The sequence below is a fragment of the Condylostylus longicornis genome, unplaced genomic scaffold (genome assembly GCF_029603195.1).
Source record: "Condylostylus longicornis isolate FDR11 unplaced genomic scaffold, ASM2960319v2 ptg000031l, whole genome shotgun sequence".
Classification (NCBI taxonomy): domain Eukaryota; kingdom Metazoa; phylum Arthropoda; class Insecta; order Diptera; family Dolichopodidae; genus Condylostylus; species Condylostylus longicornis.
The window spans coordinates 9,210,336-9,229,522 of NW_026578000.1; the positions used below are offsets into that span (position 1 = coordinate 9,210,336).

Here is a 19,187-nt window from a genome sequence, read left to right on the forward strand (position 1 = left end):
TAAAAATTTTGCAGAAAAAAAAAACAGCAAAAATAATATACATATAAATTGTGAAGAATAATTTCATCCTACTTATCAGTTATAATAAATTAAAAAAATTATATTTGTAATTAATTGACATAATAAATAAAAAAACAAAAGCAAATTTCAATTTGCTAAAATCCAAAATGTAATTTAAATGATTCACAACTGACAAATGGTTAGACGATATAAAAATTAAATATTTTAAAATACAATCACAAAAATTTGGAGGTTTTGGAATTAAAAAATGAAACCTATACCTTATTTAACTAATAACTTGTCGAAATTTGGATGAGTGTAAAGTTTTCCCGGGAATTTTTTCTCACAACTATTCAATAACTGTGTTGGTTGGTTGGTTTGGTTGTTTAAAATACTTTCTCATCTATATTTAGTACTACTTCCTTAATATTCTCTATTTATTTTACCTATGAAAATTTACTTAAACGATGATAAACTATGAAATTCAAGAATTTTAAAATTTAAGAAAGTATAATTATGCTCATTTGTGATGAATGTCCTTTTTGAATAATTAAGTATTGTAGCTAAAATACTCGAAGAAATAAAATTTCTATATAGTGTATAATGAAAAAAAATTTGATAAATTCAACAATAAAAACAAATTTAATTGAAAGCGCGAACCGAAAGAACAGATAAGAAACTTTTAATAGCTTTCCCTTCATTTGTTAAACGATAACAAAATTATTACGCCGCGCTTTAACCCTCTTTTATTAGAGTGTTATCGAATGTGTACATATTAGAAAATCCAATTCATGTTTTTTACAATAAAAATTCGGAATTTATACAAATGTTTCTTAGCATTTTCTTTCTAAAATGTTTCAATTAGAACAACGCTATATCTTGATATGAATAATAATTTTAAAACAATTAGGTACCACCTTATTTGAATTATTTTTTGACGATTTCGGTTCAACTTTTAAGTAGGTACTTTTTAAGCTAAGGGGTTAAATAGCGTTTAGAAAAAACCTAAGAATGTACATAAATACATTTATATGTAAGTATACGTATTTATTTCAAATGTTAAGAAATTTTTATCAAAAAATTATAAAAAGTGAAAGATTCATTAATTTTTTTTTTATTACGATAATAAATTTAAATTGCTCATAGACAAAAAACTCAGACAAATATTTAAATTGTCGGAACACATTGGTTTTTTACTTTGAATATAATAATAGTCGTACTTTGAAATTTGAAGATTTTAAAAAAGTTAAGATTTCCACATAAAAATGGGTGGAATATTTTGATCCAAAAAGCTAGCTTATTACATATTACGAAAACTGTACCGAGAATTTATGATTCAAACTTATGTTACATATACATACTAAATATAAAACTTATAACTATTGTTTAATACGCTCGCAAAAATATTCAGAAATTTAAAATGCAAAACATTTGCAAATAACCGCTGTTGCGGTATTTGATCTGATTATTTTTTTTGGCGGTTTTAATGCCTCGTTTTTCATTGATGAAGAATTCATAAACTTAAAATAATTTGTTAGGTTTTATAAAGCACTGTGACTATTCAACTACTTATGAGAAATTTTCAAAATTTTAGATTAGGTAGTTGTTCCTAAAAGAGTTTAATAAATAATAATGAATAAAACTTATAGTCCTTGTTTATAATTCAAAACATTATAGTGATTTGCCTACTTATTTTTAAAGTATTTTGTTATTTGGTAGAAAAAAAAGTAATTTTTAAATACTAAAATTATAAACGCTCATAAAAATTGTTTTAGTGCCAAAATAAGCGTAATTGTGTGATTGCAAAAAAAAATATAAAATTAAATATAAAAAAAGCATTTGATTTAAAAAAAAAACATGACCTATTTTATTTAGTAGTAAGTATAATGGAAGGTCACTAAATATATGTATATATGTTTGTATTAAATAATTATAAAATTCTAAACAGGACAAGTAACATTCAATTTATAAATAGGCGTTTATACTTAAGAGAGTTTATGTTGGTGCTATGGAATTGTCAAAACCGGTATGTTCCCTTTTATACAAAAACAACAAAAATGAAAAAATATGTAGCACTATACTCAGCATTATCCCTATTGAACACTGAAATCCATTTGTGGTGGAATGGCTTTGTTAATAAAAAATGGTTTACTGACACTCGATTATAAGGCATATCAAGCGACAGAAAAGTTTCCTGACTTTCCAAATTATTTATTTAACGTTTTCAATTATCGGTTTATGGAAGGAAACATACAATCAACTTCTAAATTTCTATCCGTTTGCCATAATAAAAATTTTCAATTTGCAAAATTACCAATGCGTCGCAATCCTCTTTTGTTTTAATTCTTCGTCACATAACTAAAATTACGTAAAAAAAATGAATAAAATACAATTCTAAATTGAGTTTGTGTAACCTAGAAAATCGTATGCTTGCTTATATTTAGAACATAAATAACTATGTACATCGACCAAAATTTTACAATACAAGACAAATTCAGGTACTGTAAACGAATTTATTGTTTAAAATTAAACAAATCAAGCTCATATATATATACATATATATACTTATTTATGTATATAACAACATAATAATTAGAACCGAACTTTAGTACCTACTTATGTATAGTGAAAATTCAATAATTACATAACACAAATTTAAATGAATGAGTGAAAAAAAAGAAAAACAAAAAAAAACGTTTTAACCATAAATACACAAGTACTTATTAAAATAAATTATAAAATAGTGTCATTTTAAAGAATATCGTGTAATTTACAATTTTGCAAATTTTATAACCGGTACGGCGGCATGTCCAAGCTTCTACACCATCATAAGATCCGCTTGCTTAACTTAATTTTTATTGCGATTGCAATGTGCGGTTCTAATTCTTTGTCTTTATTGACGTGAATTTATTTCATAAATTCATTCTTTGCCATGCTCGTTTATCAAAGACATTTAGAAATTACTTAATTGTTTACGTAAATTTTATTACTTGCTAACATACTCGTACTTTGTATAAAATTATGCCAAATTGAATTCCTCCTAAAGTCCAAAATTATTTTATACTTGGAAAACTTAATTTGGAAAATAGTATTACGTGTTCGTATAATTAAAATTAATGAATGAAAGTAATTAATTCTAATTAAAAATAAAAAGTTTAATTTGTACCCCGAATGTAACTACACTTATTTGGACGATGTTAGATCAAAATTAGTTGAATATTCTTTTGTAAGCGAACGACAATCATATTTGTACAGAAATATAATTGCAACAACACAAGGTCCGAAAAATTAAAAAATTTCTTAAACACTCATGAAAACTGATTTTTTGTCTGGGTTTATATTAATGTTAGCAGAATAACAGATTTTAAAAAAATGATATACGTATGTATATAAGTCTTGACTTTTCCAAATTTTTGAAATTACTCTTTAGATGACCATCACATTTGAAGAAATAAATCAAAATGTCTTAATTTAAAGGGAGAGCAATCTATATTAATCTTAAAGAACATTTTAATTATCATAATTAAGAATTAATTTTCAAAATAAAAGGTGTAGAACACTAATAAAAAAGATGACATAATATACATCTTTGGAAATTAAATTTTTCGTTGTTTTTTCTTAAATTTTCGAATTTATTCTTTAAAATATCGGTAAAAGGGGCTAAAATCGTGTTAGATAAATACTACTTAAAATAGGCATAAAAAATTCTTGAATATTGTTTTATATTCTGCTACATAAAATGCAACGAAGGGAAAAATTTTTCTCGGCTCAAATAGCTTCAGTCACGAAATTCTCTCGCACGAATTATTTTTCGCAATGCGTATCTAATTCTGTATAGTAATTCTTCAAAACGTCACTTTATTCAAATATATCTGTAAGTGTATTTGTAATAAAAAAAATTTTTTTTTCCGTTTATGGTGCTACCAATTTCTAATCTGCTAAAAGCACAATCAGGAAATATTCTTTATGAAGTGGAACAAAAATGATAAAGCTTTAAACTCGCTTTTGTGCTTATAAAGGTCACGTATCCTAAAAGAAACCGGAAATTACTAAAATTTCAGCTTTAAAAATAACGTTTTTAGTCAACTGTTAAATTTGCTATACAAAACACTGCTTTTTTCGAAGGAGACTAACTACGCAGCCTATTTAGTTATGATGGTAACACTCGTTTTAGGATGATATGTCAGCATTAATTTCAAATTTTGTTATAAGTATCTATATTTTGGTGGTTATTGAATAATAATAACTTTAGAAAATTTTTGAATCGGAAAATAATGGAATTTCATTCAAAATATATTTTAGGAATTTTTTAATTGATAACTAAACTCGCACGCTATATAGGTATTTATATATGTATGTATGTGTATATCAAATATAAGTATATTATTGTTTGCTTCAAATAGTTATGATACACGCCACCATAAAACAATGGTCATTCATAAGTTTAGAAAAAAACCCTGTTTTTTTCATGCTTATGATTTTAAATTCGCCATTGACCTTAATTATTTATTCACATATATAAATATTCCTATATTCCTATGTTCAGTTTGTGGTGTGTTTTTTATAAGAGTGTGAAAAGTTTTTTCTAATAACGCAAAAAAAAGACTAACTAGAAATAACTAACTAGAAAAAGAAAATCGTTAGCCTTTGTAAGGATTTTTGAAAAATTTTGAATACTTACTCCAAGAATCACGTAGGTGTTGGTTATTGTTGAAAGTTTTCTTTGTTTTAAAGCGGTTTCGGAAAATTTGTTTACAATCATGTTATTAAATCAACATTTTTTAATATTCCTAATGGAACAACACATTCCTATTAATGACTCAATATATTTAAAGTTTTACTGAAAATACAAATTTCAAATTTAAATTCAATTCAAAATTTCTATTCTGGTTCCAGTATCAAACAGTTTTTCATATTATAACATACAGAGAGTTGTAGTCGTTCATACTATTAGTATTCAGTATGACTTTAATTAGAAATAAACGAAAAAGTTTAATAACTGAAGAAATGTTAATTAACAATAAGAAAATTGAAAATATTTCAAATAAAAATTTGAAGAGATTTTCCATAATTGCAAAAATATCCTTAATTAGTGCTACAAAAATTTTCAAGAAAAAGTTTGACAACATACCAAAAATTGTAGTAGAAGTAAGTGGAAATAATTATTTTACTTTTTTATTTAATTGGAAAATACTGTTATTATTTTTATTAATCAAAACAAAGTTAATTAAAAGTAGCAAAATTATTGAAAAAAATTATAAAATGTGGGAAAATTCGAGCACACTTAATTGCGTCACATTGACGGCCCCAATCAAGTTTGATTTTAAACTTGTTACTTTTAAATTTGTTACGAAAACTACAAAAATTTCGTTACGGAATTGTTTTAAATTTTCACATAAAAATATTGAAACCTTTCTACAATTTTAACGCGTTTTTGAAATAAAGCTTTGCACTTATAAGATAACTGAGATAGTGTCAAAAGAATAAGTTTACAAATTTTTAATAATTCGTACTTAAAAATATAAAAGAAAAATATTTAACTTTAAGTATTACTTTTTGATGGAAATGAAACGACATCGTAGACCTATACGAGCTTGTAGTAGTAGTCTGTAATTTTGATTGAATAACCTTAAACCTTTAATAACCTTTAAATCTAGACTCATACCTTTGAAGCATTTGGTAAAATATGTATACTTACTTACATTTTTAAACCCTGCACCTTCGTGAAAGGTGTTACTTTGGTATGGAATTTGTAATCGTATGCGATATGGGCATGCATATTTGTATATTCCTGCTCGGCGTAAAATTCAGCGTTGATTTAGACATGGCCGTCTGTCCGATCGCACGATAACTCAAAAACGAAATAGGCAAATACCAACAAACTTTTACAGCTGTTTCTTTTGTGCTAAAGACGGACCCTATTGTAATTGAACTAATTTGGATAACGAGTTCTGCCATACAACGCCAAAAGCAAATTTTAATTATATTCGAAAAAATAATAAAGCTAGATTCATGAATTATGGTTGTGGCGTGTCCAATTATGTCAGGCATATACGCGAAGTTTCTATAGAATGGTTTCACAAGTTTGAGTAATACCTATACAACAATGAAAGGTGCAGAGTATAATTCAAACGGTTTATACCGACTGAAACGTTTTTATTTGTATTATCTAAGATCATGCAATATTAAACTGGTTTTATAATAAAACAAAAAAAAAAACAATTTACTTAGTTGCTGATAAAAGTTTTGTTGAAATCGCAAAAATTAACTATTCATAATTAACTCTTTGAATTAATGAATATTTCGCTAGTCGTACAGCGATTTAAATAATTGTGAACCTCCAAATTTTTGATATTAATATTTAAAAAATTCAATATTGAATAATATTTTTTGCATAACATTTACAGGTGTTTTTTAAATAAAAAAGTTAAGAAAAAATTTATTTCACATTTTTATTGCAATAATGTTTGTATTTAGTTATGAAATATTTTTAAAACATTTTGTACAAAAACATTTAAATAAATATTATAACTTTAACTATTGAAAAATTTTAATTACTAAATTAAAACAAAAACTTAACAATATAAATTTAATATTTAAGTGATAAATAAAAATTGCATTTAAATTTTGTGATAATTAAAAGTATTTTACGAAATTTATAATTGAATGTCGTGCTGTGAAATATTATAAAAGCGTTTTGACTGATTAATTGGAAAAATGGGGGTTTTAAGATGGAAAGATTTTCCTGGTTCGAGATTGTCACTCGGAAATAGTAGTAACAACAACAATAATAATAACAATAACAACAATAATAACAATAATGTAAATAATAATTATGAGGTGAGAATTTATTACTTATTTAAAATGTATTGAAAAATTTTTTTAATTTAATATGTAAGTACTAACTTATTAAGTATGTATGTATGTACGAGTATATATTTATTTCTGTCCTGTAGCAATCATTTTTGTATTAAATATAAATTTAAAATACTTAGTGTTAAAATGAAAATTAATTTAAATATATTTTGAACTAATACTCGATTGTGCACTTAATGTTAAAATTAAATTTCATTCAAAAACCGAACTTGAGCTGTCTTTCAAAATTTTCAATTACTTACTTAAAATCAAAATATTGTAAGTGCTTAATTTTTGTTGAAAAGACCGGTGAAAGTAAATTAATTAATTTTTTAAAATTTGATAACAGCCCGTGTATGTTTTATTTTTATATTGTTATTCAATTGTAATTTTTTCAAAACAAAGGACTTATCTAAAGAAAATATTGATTTCATATACTTATACATATATATATAAATATATACATCATTATTCTTTTAAGTACTCAATTAAAATTTTAAGTACACCGGATTAAACTTCTAAAATCGTTATAAAAATAAGTAAATAAATATATCAAATCTAATCTAAGTTAATAAAGTTTTAACAATGAATAGAAAAATCAAATTAATGAAATAAGTATGTACGTACATTTATTTACTTCTATAAGAAAAGCAATATTGAAAATTTACTAAGCATTTAAATTACTTAAGTACTAAGATAGATAACATGTCAACAAATAAACAAATAAATTTGATACAATCCGGATATTTTGGTACCCATATCAATATGCTCATTGTGGTTAATTTTACATTTTTATCTTTAATAACTGGCTATATTTGGTTTTTTTTTTGTGTTTTTTTTTTTAATATCAACGAACTTTTTATATATTTATACCTTTTGTATCTCATCTATATTTCAAATATAAAAAATTTTCATTTTTAGTTATCAAAAGTTTTTGCCTTCTTTTCCAAGAAAATTATTAATAATTTTTAGACCACTTTTACATGTATACTTAAAATAAAAAATATATTCATACTCAATGCATACATAAAAAAATATCTAGACAAAATTTTCCGATAAAACAAAAATAATTAATCTTTTTGAGGAAAATTAATAACTTTTTATAATAACTACGGCAAATAAAATTCTCTACGAGACAGTGCTTTTGAATTTTTTTCTCTAGTTTGCCACTCAAAGTAAAACTACCTACCTATGTATATACAATTCAAGAAGTTTTCAAATGTGGACGGGTAAAATTCATAAAAATTTCAGAAACTTCAGAAATTTAATGCATTATTAAAAGAACATGAAATTAAAGATACTTTGTCGTTATCTTATATTTACCATTTAGAGTTTATTGCCTGTATCAATTGATTTTATGTTTGTTCTCTAAAAATATCAAGTCAGTTGTAAAGCCCTGGCCTTCATAAAGTGTAATAATATTATATGATTTCAATGCAAATATAACTATTTTATTATATTACGAAAATCGTTAAATATTACCATAGTTACTATTCTAGTATACGAGTAATAGCAAAATTATATAAGTATGTTTGTATGTACAATAGCATAAGAGATAAGAATAAATTTGATTTTATACGTTTATTTATATACATATATATGTATATATATTTGCGATCAAATTAATTAGGTACAATAAAACCAAGGTATTTATACATATTATATAAATTATAATATTAATTATAAAAGAAATGTACAAATATACATGTGTAAGAATCTATAATTCTGGGACCAGTATACTAAAAGTAGGTAAAAAAATTTAAATTTATATACATACATAGGTACATTTGAAATAACGTTATGTGCATTATTGAATTCCTGCAAAAGTATCATAACCAAATACATACATGCATACATATATCATCTCACTTATGCAAAGCAATCTTTTTAAACTTCTTAGAAGTTGAAAAAAATGTTAAATATTTCAATGCCTTAAAATAATTTTTTATTTTAACAAGTACCTTAATATACAATTATATGTAGTTGAAAAAAAGTATGTTCGTATGAATATACATTAATATTTTTAAGATATTCCTCATTGAAATGAACATTTAAAATAATCCTGTATCCATACATACCTATTTAAATAAGGCACACTTATACAGTTATACTTGAATATGTACCTGTACATATGTGTTTTGTTTCTTAATTTTAAGGCAATAATCACAATATCGAATAAAGAGGAAAGCAAATCGTGCCAAAATGCCGCACTGAAGTTTTGTATGTACATATACATACATACTTTCTTTTAAAAATTTAATAAAAAAAATTTTAGTAAAAAAAACTATAAACACTTATGTTTATTTAAAAATATAAAGTACTTATGTATTTGCACAAATTCTTTAATAATCGATAAATAAATTGATTATTAAACAAATTACTGCGAGATTGTCATAAATTCGTTTCAACTCTCACTGACCATTAAATTTCCTATTGAGTCAATTTAAAATTGAATGATAATCATTATGGACGTAAATGTAAATTATATTCCAATATATCATCTTTAATCAAGAATATTTTTAGAAGAACGATAAAAAAAATTATAAAAATGTTTTTTATAACCTCCGACTTCATTCATTTTTAAATAAAAATTTTTTTATAAATAAGCTATACATGTTCAATTTTATAAACATTTAATATATGTATGTATATATACGTATGCAAATATATACAAGTGGTAAGCTATACACCTCATATTACATGTATACTTATTTATACATAAGTACACATACATATTATGTATGATTAGTATAAATCCCAAAAACGCAAATGAAAATTTATATATGCCTAATGTGTACACTGTGTATACAAAACATGTACATATATATACATATAAATATTTTTGAATATTTTAATTAAAAATTATTAAAAAATGGCAAGATATGAAATAAAAAATATTGAATTATTTGTTATTTAAAATTTCCGGGCAATTCTAAATTTAGGCACTCACAATATCTCACACGAACAATTTACAAATTCTGGTAATTTTATTTTATTAGAGTAACTATAAGTATACTATATGCTGTAATTTTGCAAATTGCGTCGCTGAAATTTATTTTACGTTTACAATTTTTTTTGGACTGACTGACCAAAATATTAAAATTTTGTAATATATTAATTGTTGAGATCATAGTCGTCAGTTTTAATTGTTTATTTATTGTTTCATACTTTATCAAATTTTTAGCTTTTCTTTGCTGGCGCTTTTCTATTTTGAATTTCTAAAACTCATTTTAAATATTATATAAATCAGTGGTGTAATGCAATAATTTTGTAAATCAATGTAAAATAAATTCAAAACTAAGTTCCAATTCAAGTGAAGATACAATCTTTGACTTCTTTTCCATGATCAAACATTTTCGTTGACATTATTTACTATAATTTTGTGAGACTGAACATAATAGAATAATAAACCTTATTGTAAAAAATATTGTTTTGTTGGTTATACCTATTCAATCGGTATTCAAACTTTGTATTCAAATGATTATTTTACATTGGCACAGAATTTTTTCTCTTTTGAAGTGTTTCTTTTTTTATACAACCATTTTTACTACATACATATATCGCGACTTTGAATAAAAATTTTGTTATTTTCTTTTCATATTAATTTATCTAAAATAAATACATGTATGTATATTTGCGTATAAACGTATGTAGATGTAAATATATGCTTCCAAATATGTCTTAATTTAGCTACAAGCTCATGCAAATAAATATTAGTACAATTCTTGAATATTTAACGAAGCTACATTACTATTTAAAGAGAAACTCAAAGGTTTTTCGATTATAATTTTAACAATGCGATTGACTATTAAAATTTCTTATGTAACATTTCAGTTTACTCTACATATAGAAACGCAGTTTGTACATATGGTAATGTAGAAATGAATATTAGTAGGCAGTACAGTACAGCTAGATCGAATAAAAATATTGTATAACTATAGAAATGCTATAGAATACTTTAAATAACAATGAACACCTTGAAAATATTTTCTGTACAATTTCAAAAAATAAAACCTTAAAAATATTTGACATAATATGTATAAAATATGAAAATAAAAATAATGTTAAAAAATTTATTGACAAAATGATAGCAAGAAAAACAAGGCAAGTAATTTTTTTAAGCTATGCTTGTGTATTTTATACATACATATACATATATGCATATGTGTGTAACGCTCTTCTATTTATGGCAGGGTTGGTTGTAGGTATATAAGTATAAGAATTTTATACTCGTATTTTATACTTTTCTTAAAATAGCACTATTGCATTCTCATCAAAACTTTAAATTTTAACATTTAATATAAAGCCTTCTTATGTGCTCTCTGAAAAATGAGTTAGTACATTGAGTGAAAATTGACTAACGGAAGAGTTGATAATTTTGTTTCATTGATTTATTTACGTATCCTATGTATGTTGCATTAGCAGGTACATTTTAACATCGTCACACCAACTTATTAATGGATTTATTTTTCGTAAAAGTCATCTTATTAGCAAAAAATTCAAATTTCTATCTTAAAGGGAATTTAATTCAACAGATTCACAGACTTTCGGGTAAGCAAATGGACAGCGTGAAACTAATAAGCACAATATTTGTCCCAATTTGTTGAAAATGTGCATAGGCTCCTATAATGTACAAGACGTCTTAATATTTTTCCATATGTATGTGTGTATCCAAAGTTTTTTGTTCAAAAAAAAGACTATTCATTTCTTTAGTACAGTAAAGTGAGAGTAAAGATGTCTGTGAAATGTGTCAGAAAATAAGTAAAACAAAATGATTTTTTTTTAAATTTGTTTTAGTTTGTTCGCCACTGAAAAAATTTTTTCATCTAACATTTTTAATCCAAAATAATGAGTTCTCTTTTGTCATTATTTAATTGCAAATATTTATGTATGCCTCTTTCACACAATTGTGTTTGTTTTTATTGTTTGTAATAACTGTAAATTAGCATAAATATTGTTGATAAACCTTATATTGTTGGCGTTGCTGTTGTTATATTTTGTTGCCGAATAAAATAAGATGTGAGTACCCCCTTATTTTTTATAAATCTAGGTAAATATCTACATGTATACTCGTATTGAGTGTAATCTTATAGTTTAATTAATATGATATTCCGGTTTCATCCCGTCCATCCTATTTTTTAACTACGTCATTAATACGTTGTTTTTGAAAAAAAGTGAACTTATTAACAAAAGAAGATTTATGACGGAAAAAAGTCTATTTAATATTTTAAAAAATAACCTTTTGTGTTAGTCAGCATATTATGTGTACGTTAATATTTACTTGCATGCATAATATGTGACTTGGTAATCTTTAAGTTAACATTATACATTGTACACAATATCTATGCACATATGTAAACAAACACACGTGTTTTAACTAATGTGTTTTACTTAGCACAATTTTTGAAATCTCTTAAACAAAATGTCATTTTTATTATGTTTTAGTTTGTATTACTATTTTATATTAATCCGTTTGAAAGAAAAATATTGTAATTTAGGGTATAATAATAGAGATAGAAAAAACTTGCGCTATAAAAAGTGAAATTATACCAATTATTATTATTATTATTATTATTATTTTTATTATTTTTGAGCTATAATTTGGGCTTTCCATTCATCATAGATTAGTAAGCTTCAAAATGAATTTTTCGGAATTTGTATATCTTTCATTAGTTTTAATCCAAAAAGTTTTAAAATAGAGAAAAATAAAAAAAAAAGTGAAAGTTAAGCTGAAAAACTTTTTGTTTCTTTTATACTTAAGTATGCTTTTATTTTCAATCCGCTGTTAAAAGATGTGAAAATTTTGTTTTTTGTTTTTCTTTTTTGAAAATAATCTTCAATTCAAATTAGGAATTTAAACATATTTTACGTATTGTAGAAAAATGAAAATTACATAGTTAGTTTAAAATGTGATAAATTAAAGGTTTTCATTTTAATTCAAATTTTTTTTCAAAATTTTAGCAAAAATTTTCAGAAAAGTTAAAGTTTCTTACATATTTTACGAGTATATCTTAAAATTTTCAAAGATATCAGATTTAAAAAAAAATAATTGATCTGATAGGAAAATAAATAAATTTAGTTAAATAGAAAAAAAGGTTTCAAATTGAAAATATTTGTGAAATTCTGAATTGTCATTAATTTTATCTGACACCACCCAGACGATATGAAAAAACTAAATATGAACACACACTTAATTCGCAAATGCTATAGATACTTGAAGATTTAAAAAAGTTTGTTTAAAAGTGAAAGAAACTTTTCACCCAAAATAATTCGCATGAGCTACTTATTTAAAAAAAAACTTGTAAACATATTATGCATAAAAAATGTTCTATTATACTCAATTAAAGCGTCTAATTTTAGTGAGGTTCCTGTTAAAAATACACAATAATTTCCGATTGTTTAAATAGAAAGTACATAAAAAGAATTTTTAAAAATTAAATTTTGCAAAAAATAAAACTTTTTGTTTATAAATTAAGTGCCAAGATATTTGTGCTGTTTTATAAATTAAATTCTCCAACCAAATAATATTCTGTGCATTTAATTTTATTCAGTTCATAAACAAATAGTTATGTTATAATTAAAAATTTAATATGGTAATAAAAATATACGCTTTTAATAAATCTATGAAATTTTAATAGATTATTTCAAATCGGAAATTTATTAAAATAAAAATTCGCTATTTAAACCAGAATATAAAAACCATCATGAATTTGTAAACAATGTGAAAAATTTAATTTTGTATATGAAAAATGTTTTAAATTTTTTTGTTGTTGTTCGTTTTTTTTAATTTTAAATCAATTTAAATTTCTTTTCACAAAAAACAGTAGTTTCTTGTGTACTTTTGAAAGTTTCACAATTTTTGTCATTTGCTATTTAATTTTTAATTGTAATATTGCTTTCCCAATTTGCTGTTAATTACAGTGCAAATTAATTCAAAATCAAAATTAAAATACAATAAAAAAAAACGTGCTGAAACTTTCAATATTTTTTTAATAGTAAGTATTACTAACAACAACAGTGATAGCAACTTTTACTTAACCATAATAATTATACTTGAGCGTTAAAAAAATATCAACATTTTCTTGGCAAACACCTTTTTTTTATTTTCTATTTTGAAATCCTAATTACAGTTGATAGTTAAATAAATATTATCAATATACTATTGACTTTGGTTAAGAAAAGATACGGTAAGAAATTAAAAAAGAAAAATATTTTTAAATGACATAAAGACATAAGAAATACAAGACTTTCTACTTTTGTAGCTCGTAATATTTTTGTAATACTACAATATAAGGAAAATAAAAAATTGCTGCCAGATTTCCGTTCATAATTTCGGTTTTTATATGTATGTATATATGCATACATATATCAGTACGAACAATATCATGATCGGCCTAAGATTAGCTTAAAAACGAATTCCTCTAAGCTAAGCATAATAGATTTTCACAATGTTTTTTTAAGTAATGCCATACAACTTAAATGTTAAATTTATTAAAAATCTTTTAGAGCCACTATTCGATTTATGAATATTTTTTTTAAAAAATATTTTTTAGATCATAGCAATAACTCTTTATTATATTATTACTAAAACAAAGGATTTTATGCATCAAAAAATGTGTATTGATTTTCACGTAATGAATCTACAATTTGAGATTCGTGATTATTTTGCCAGTAAGTAAACTCAAAACCTAAAGTTATACTACAACTCATTCGAAATAGTACATTTCGATCAAGACAAGATGGAAATCCTATTGTTTTATGTTATTATTACATGTGTATGAATAACTTACGAACATAATAAATAATAAATATATGTAAATAAAATATCAATAATGCCATCTCAAATGCTACTTTTAATTGACTTTGAAATTTAATAGAGCAGTTTCGAGGAGGCAAAACTTGAAATTAAAAATTTATTGTAATTTTTTTTCGTTCTTTTCAATCCAATTATGTACGTATGCATGTCAATTGTCATTGCCATATTTTAGTAAAAGTATTTACATACGTACAATTTGTTATTATAATATAAAAAAAATAATGCTTAAATTATTGTAACTTGAATAAGTATTTTGTACATAGTAATATGTATTTATGGGCATTATCATATACAAATGTATTCTTATGGAAAAGCACAAACTATCTATTGAAATATGTATGTAACAGAGAAATCTATGATGTATAAAGTTTTTAATGCTACATACAAAGACATTATATTCTGATGATTATTAATTGATTTTCTTTTGACATTTTTCCTATACATTATGACATTTTTCTTACATATTATTTACCGTCAATATTTATACATATGTGCGTACATGTATGTGTAACTGTACATATATTCATGTGAATAAAATAAAATAATATATACATACTTATAAGAATGTACTTACGTTTGCATATTAGAAATTTTTGTAGACAAAATAGAAAAAAAGAAAGAAAAAAAGTAAAATTGTAGAACAACATTTAAAATGTTTGAATATAAAAAATGAAATGTACTTAAATGGAAAATAAAAGGTTTTTTCATTAGAAAATCTTAAACACATGAGAACACATGAGTACGATTCCTGTTCAAGCCAAAAAACCATTAAAAACAATACTAAAACATGACATTAACGTTGTCATAATGTCTTTAAAAATGTGATGTAAAATGTGCTTTCAAATTTTATAAAATAAGTAGAAAATTACCTAATACATTAATTTTAATACCAGCACAAATGTACGTAAGCATGCGTATAAATATACTTATATGTATGTACATATATACATACATATATGTATATGTACGCAAGTTGCTTTCGGTTAAGGATTTTTGTAAGATTGAACTTTAGTTCTTTCGGAAATTTTAATTTTTAAATTAAAATTTTTCAAGTGTTATTCATACAGATACATATTAATATGTGAGCATGTGTTTAACCGATAGCCGGAGATCTTCATGGCAAAATATATTTTGTACGCCATATTGTATTACATAATGTATTTAAAAGTATGACTTGCTATTAGTATTTGAATTCGTAAGTTGACTATTGACACTATCCTTATATTTTTTTGTTAGTTCTTACTTCATACTTAGAACTGTTAATTTTTAATTATACCCGTACTCGAATAAGAATGTATATATACATGCTTACACAGTCTAAACGCTTAGTTATTCTAGTTACATATGTATGTATATGTTTAACATCAAAATTTGTAATCTTGAATTTTATTGATTTCTAACCTACTTTTAGAAAAGCACGAGTAAATTTGTTTACTCATTTTTATGCTGATTTCCTTTATTTTAATTGTATTAAAGATGATTGTATATAGTATCTGTCTAACGTTGTACGTATGTATGCACTTACATATCGCACATTGAGAAGAATAACGACTCAACTCAAAAATATAACTTCGACTTCCAGAATTTAAAGTATTTATAGCCGAGTGTAAATTACCATCGAAGGCTAAAAGGCGTTGATATGGAACTATTCTACAAGTATAGGTATGAACAAATTTTCTATATTATTTTGTTACAGAAAAGCTTTATATGTTAAAACATTTTAGTAATAAAAGCAAGCTTGCGATCCTTAATTTTTACTTATGTCATTGTTCTCGCAAATGTGCGATATGTAAATATAAAAAGTAAAAACATAAATGGAATAAAGACAACATGTCACATGTATAATAAGTTATTGCCGATATTTTCATTCTTATGTTTCGTTTTTCAAGAAAAATTAAAAAACAAAAACTTTCGCATTTAACTAATGAAATGCTTATTTAAGTAATGTTAAAGCCTTCAAATTTACAACATAATACTTGCGGTATACATTACGGTATATATTTATATGCTTAATAAGTATATACTATGTGTGGATACACAAATTTATACATACATATTTGTATGTATGTATATAAGACACGGCATGTAAGAAATTTTTATATGTACATACCTACGTATTTTTGTAAAATAAATAATTATGTCTTAACTGAAATTTTTAATGTTGCTCTTTTATGACAAGCACCTAAATATAACTGTTACCAAGATTTGCTTTTGCCGATTTAATAACAAAAATCTAAAGAAGCTTTAAATATTTATTATTTTGCATTACAATTTTATGAATTTTTCTTTGCATTAAAATTTTTACATATTTTTTGTAACGTTTAAGTAATAAATTTTTACATATGTACATATTGATTTTGTTTGTACATATTTTTACGTCCATGAGTCCGAGAAATAAAAAATGTCTAAATAAATTTGAAATATTAAAAAAAAAAATTATGCCTACATTACTCAAAAATTTTTATTTTCTATTTTGTGAATATTGAGAATAAAATGCATTTTAATTTAGAAAGTTCCTAATTAAAATTTTTGTTGCAAAAATTTATTTACTTATGTACGTATATGCATACAACTATATGTATATACATACATACCAGTGAGTTCAAAATTATATTTTATGAACTACAAAAAAAAAAATTTTTTTAGCACTTTCACTCTTTTTTGTCTTTATTGTAATTTGTGATTTTGGAACTTAATTTTACACTTTTATACTTGCGATTTCATTCGGTGTATTTTGGATGAAATCCAAAATAAAATTAAAAAAATTATTGAAAAACATCAAAAAAAAAAATACGTTTAAAAGCAGGTCATCAAAATTAAAGAAAATAAATTAATGATGGAAAAGATTTTTTTTTTGTATTTTTTAAATTTTTAATGGATTTTTAAAATTGCGAAATTAAAGTTTAAAAATAAGTTTTTGTTTTGTAGATAAAAATTTCATAATAAACCCAAGAAAAAAAATGTTCAAGAGTGGGAGAACGGGAAGTTTTTCGAATAACTATGACAAGAATGCCATTTTAATGTCATTATATTTTTTCTAATAGCTAATATTTCTACATAAAATAATTTGCTGTCAAATGAAATGTTGACGCATTGACACAGTGTTTTTCGACTGACAAAAAATGTATATACTTACTAATTGTGCTCTAATAAGTAAGTACTTAATTATTTAAAATTTATTGAATCTTTGTTGTATTAATCGATTGATTATGTAAAAAATGTCTCAGTATAAAACTTAACCCTTGAGTGCTAGGGTAAAATGAAAATAACCTATGTTCGAAGTTGAAAAAAACTATGAAATGTCGAAGATGTTTTTTTACAAAAATTAACTTTTTCAAAATATTTATACCTTTTTCTCTCATTTAAACTTCTTGGTTTAAACTTGACCGAGTATTCTTGATGTAAAATTTCACTATAGTAATTTCAAAATTTTTAAATACATACTTATGTATACTTTTGAATTTCTATAGTGCAAATGCATTTCTCTTACAAATTCAATAAAATTTTTTAATATTTATAAAATATTTTAAGGTATGGATGTATTGCACTTGAGTAATATTAGTATTAACGTATTCCTAATTTTAGGCAACATTATATCGTATTTAATATTTACATATGTACTAATGCCCAAAAACAACATTTTTTACATAGAATTTTCAACTTGATTCCGGAACATTCGGTAGTGTCTATTGAAAAAAAAGCAATTTTCCCAAAATTTTTCTTTTCAACTTTTCAAATCATTAATTTTAATACATAATATTCTTTCTAATTTCAATTATTGACCATTAAAATTAAAATTTAAAAAAAAATCTAAAAATAAAAACAGCAGTATTTTTTCATAAAAATTCTCAAGCGAATTCTTTCATATTAATATTATGTGAGTTTTTTCTCCTTAACAATATCCATAAAATAGCCTTAAATTCATCAATTGGACATTTTTTCCAAGAAAAACAAAAAAGAAAAATGGAAAATAATTTTCTTGTTTAGTAAACAAAATTTAATAAAAATTTTACCACCTCTTCAATGTGTGCAATTCCATATTGACATTTTGAAGGCTGACTGAGTATAGCTGGCTAAACTTAAAATAACAAATTGACTCATTTCTCATTGTTTTATTTTATTTTAGTTTATTTTTGAATAAAATTTTAAATATTAAGAGTGAATATTATTTAAACAAATGGAAATATTGACGCACCAGGTGTAATAATAACTCAAAAATTTATGCATATATGTATGTCTGTACGTTTAAATATATTTATTTGCTTATACATACGTAGTACTTGAATGTAAGAGAAATGCTAGAGGGGGAGGGAAAATGTAAAATGTAACAAAGATATGTATTCGTTTTTTTTATGTGGAAGAAGTTTCATGGAAATTTATTTTAACGTCCGCCTTTTTGTCTTAAAATAACATTAAAAAGGTCTTATTAGAATAAAATTCTCACAGTGAAAAGGTGATATTCAATCGGTCTGTCAATAGCGATTTATTATACACCTACACATAATTATTTTGAAGT

At 23.7% G+C, this 19,187-nt stretch overlaps 1 protein-coding gene across 4 annotated transcripts in view; it reads left to right on the plus strand.

Annotated features, from left to right (window-relative positions):
* Window positions 1-19,187, plus strand: part of LOC129608544 (rap1 GTPase-activating protein 1) — a 175,144-nt gene that overhangs the window by 132,424 nt on the left and 23,533 nt on the right. Inside the window, exon 1 of one of the 4 annotated variants that reach the window (XM_055520119.1) lies at window positions 6,507-6,840. The exons of the other annotated variants lie outside the window; for them this stretch is intronic. Coding sequence (XP_055376094.1) covers window positions 6,718-6,840 — 123 coding nt within the window. The 5' untranslated portion in view covers window positions 6,507-6,717. Of the gene's footprint in view, window positions 1-6,506; window positions 6,841-19,187 lie in introns of those variants that run through there. 4 annotated transcript variants of the gene reach the window in all.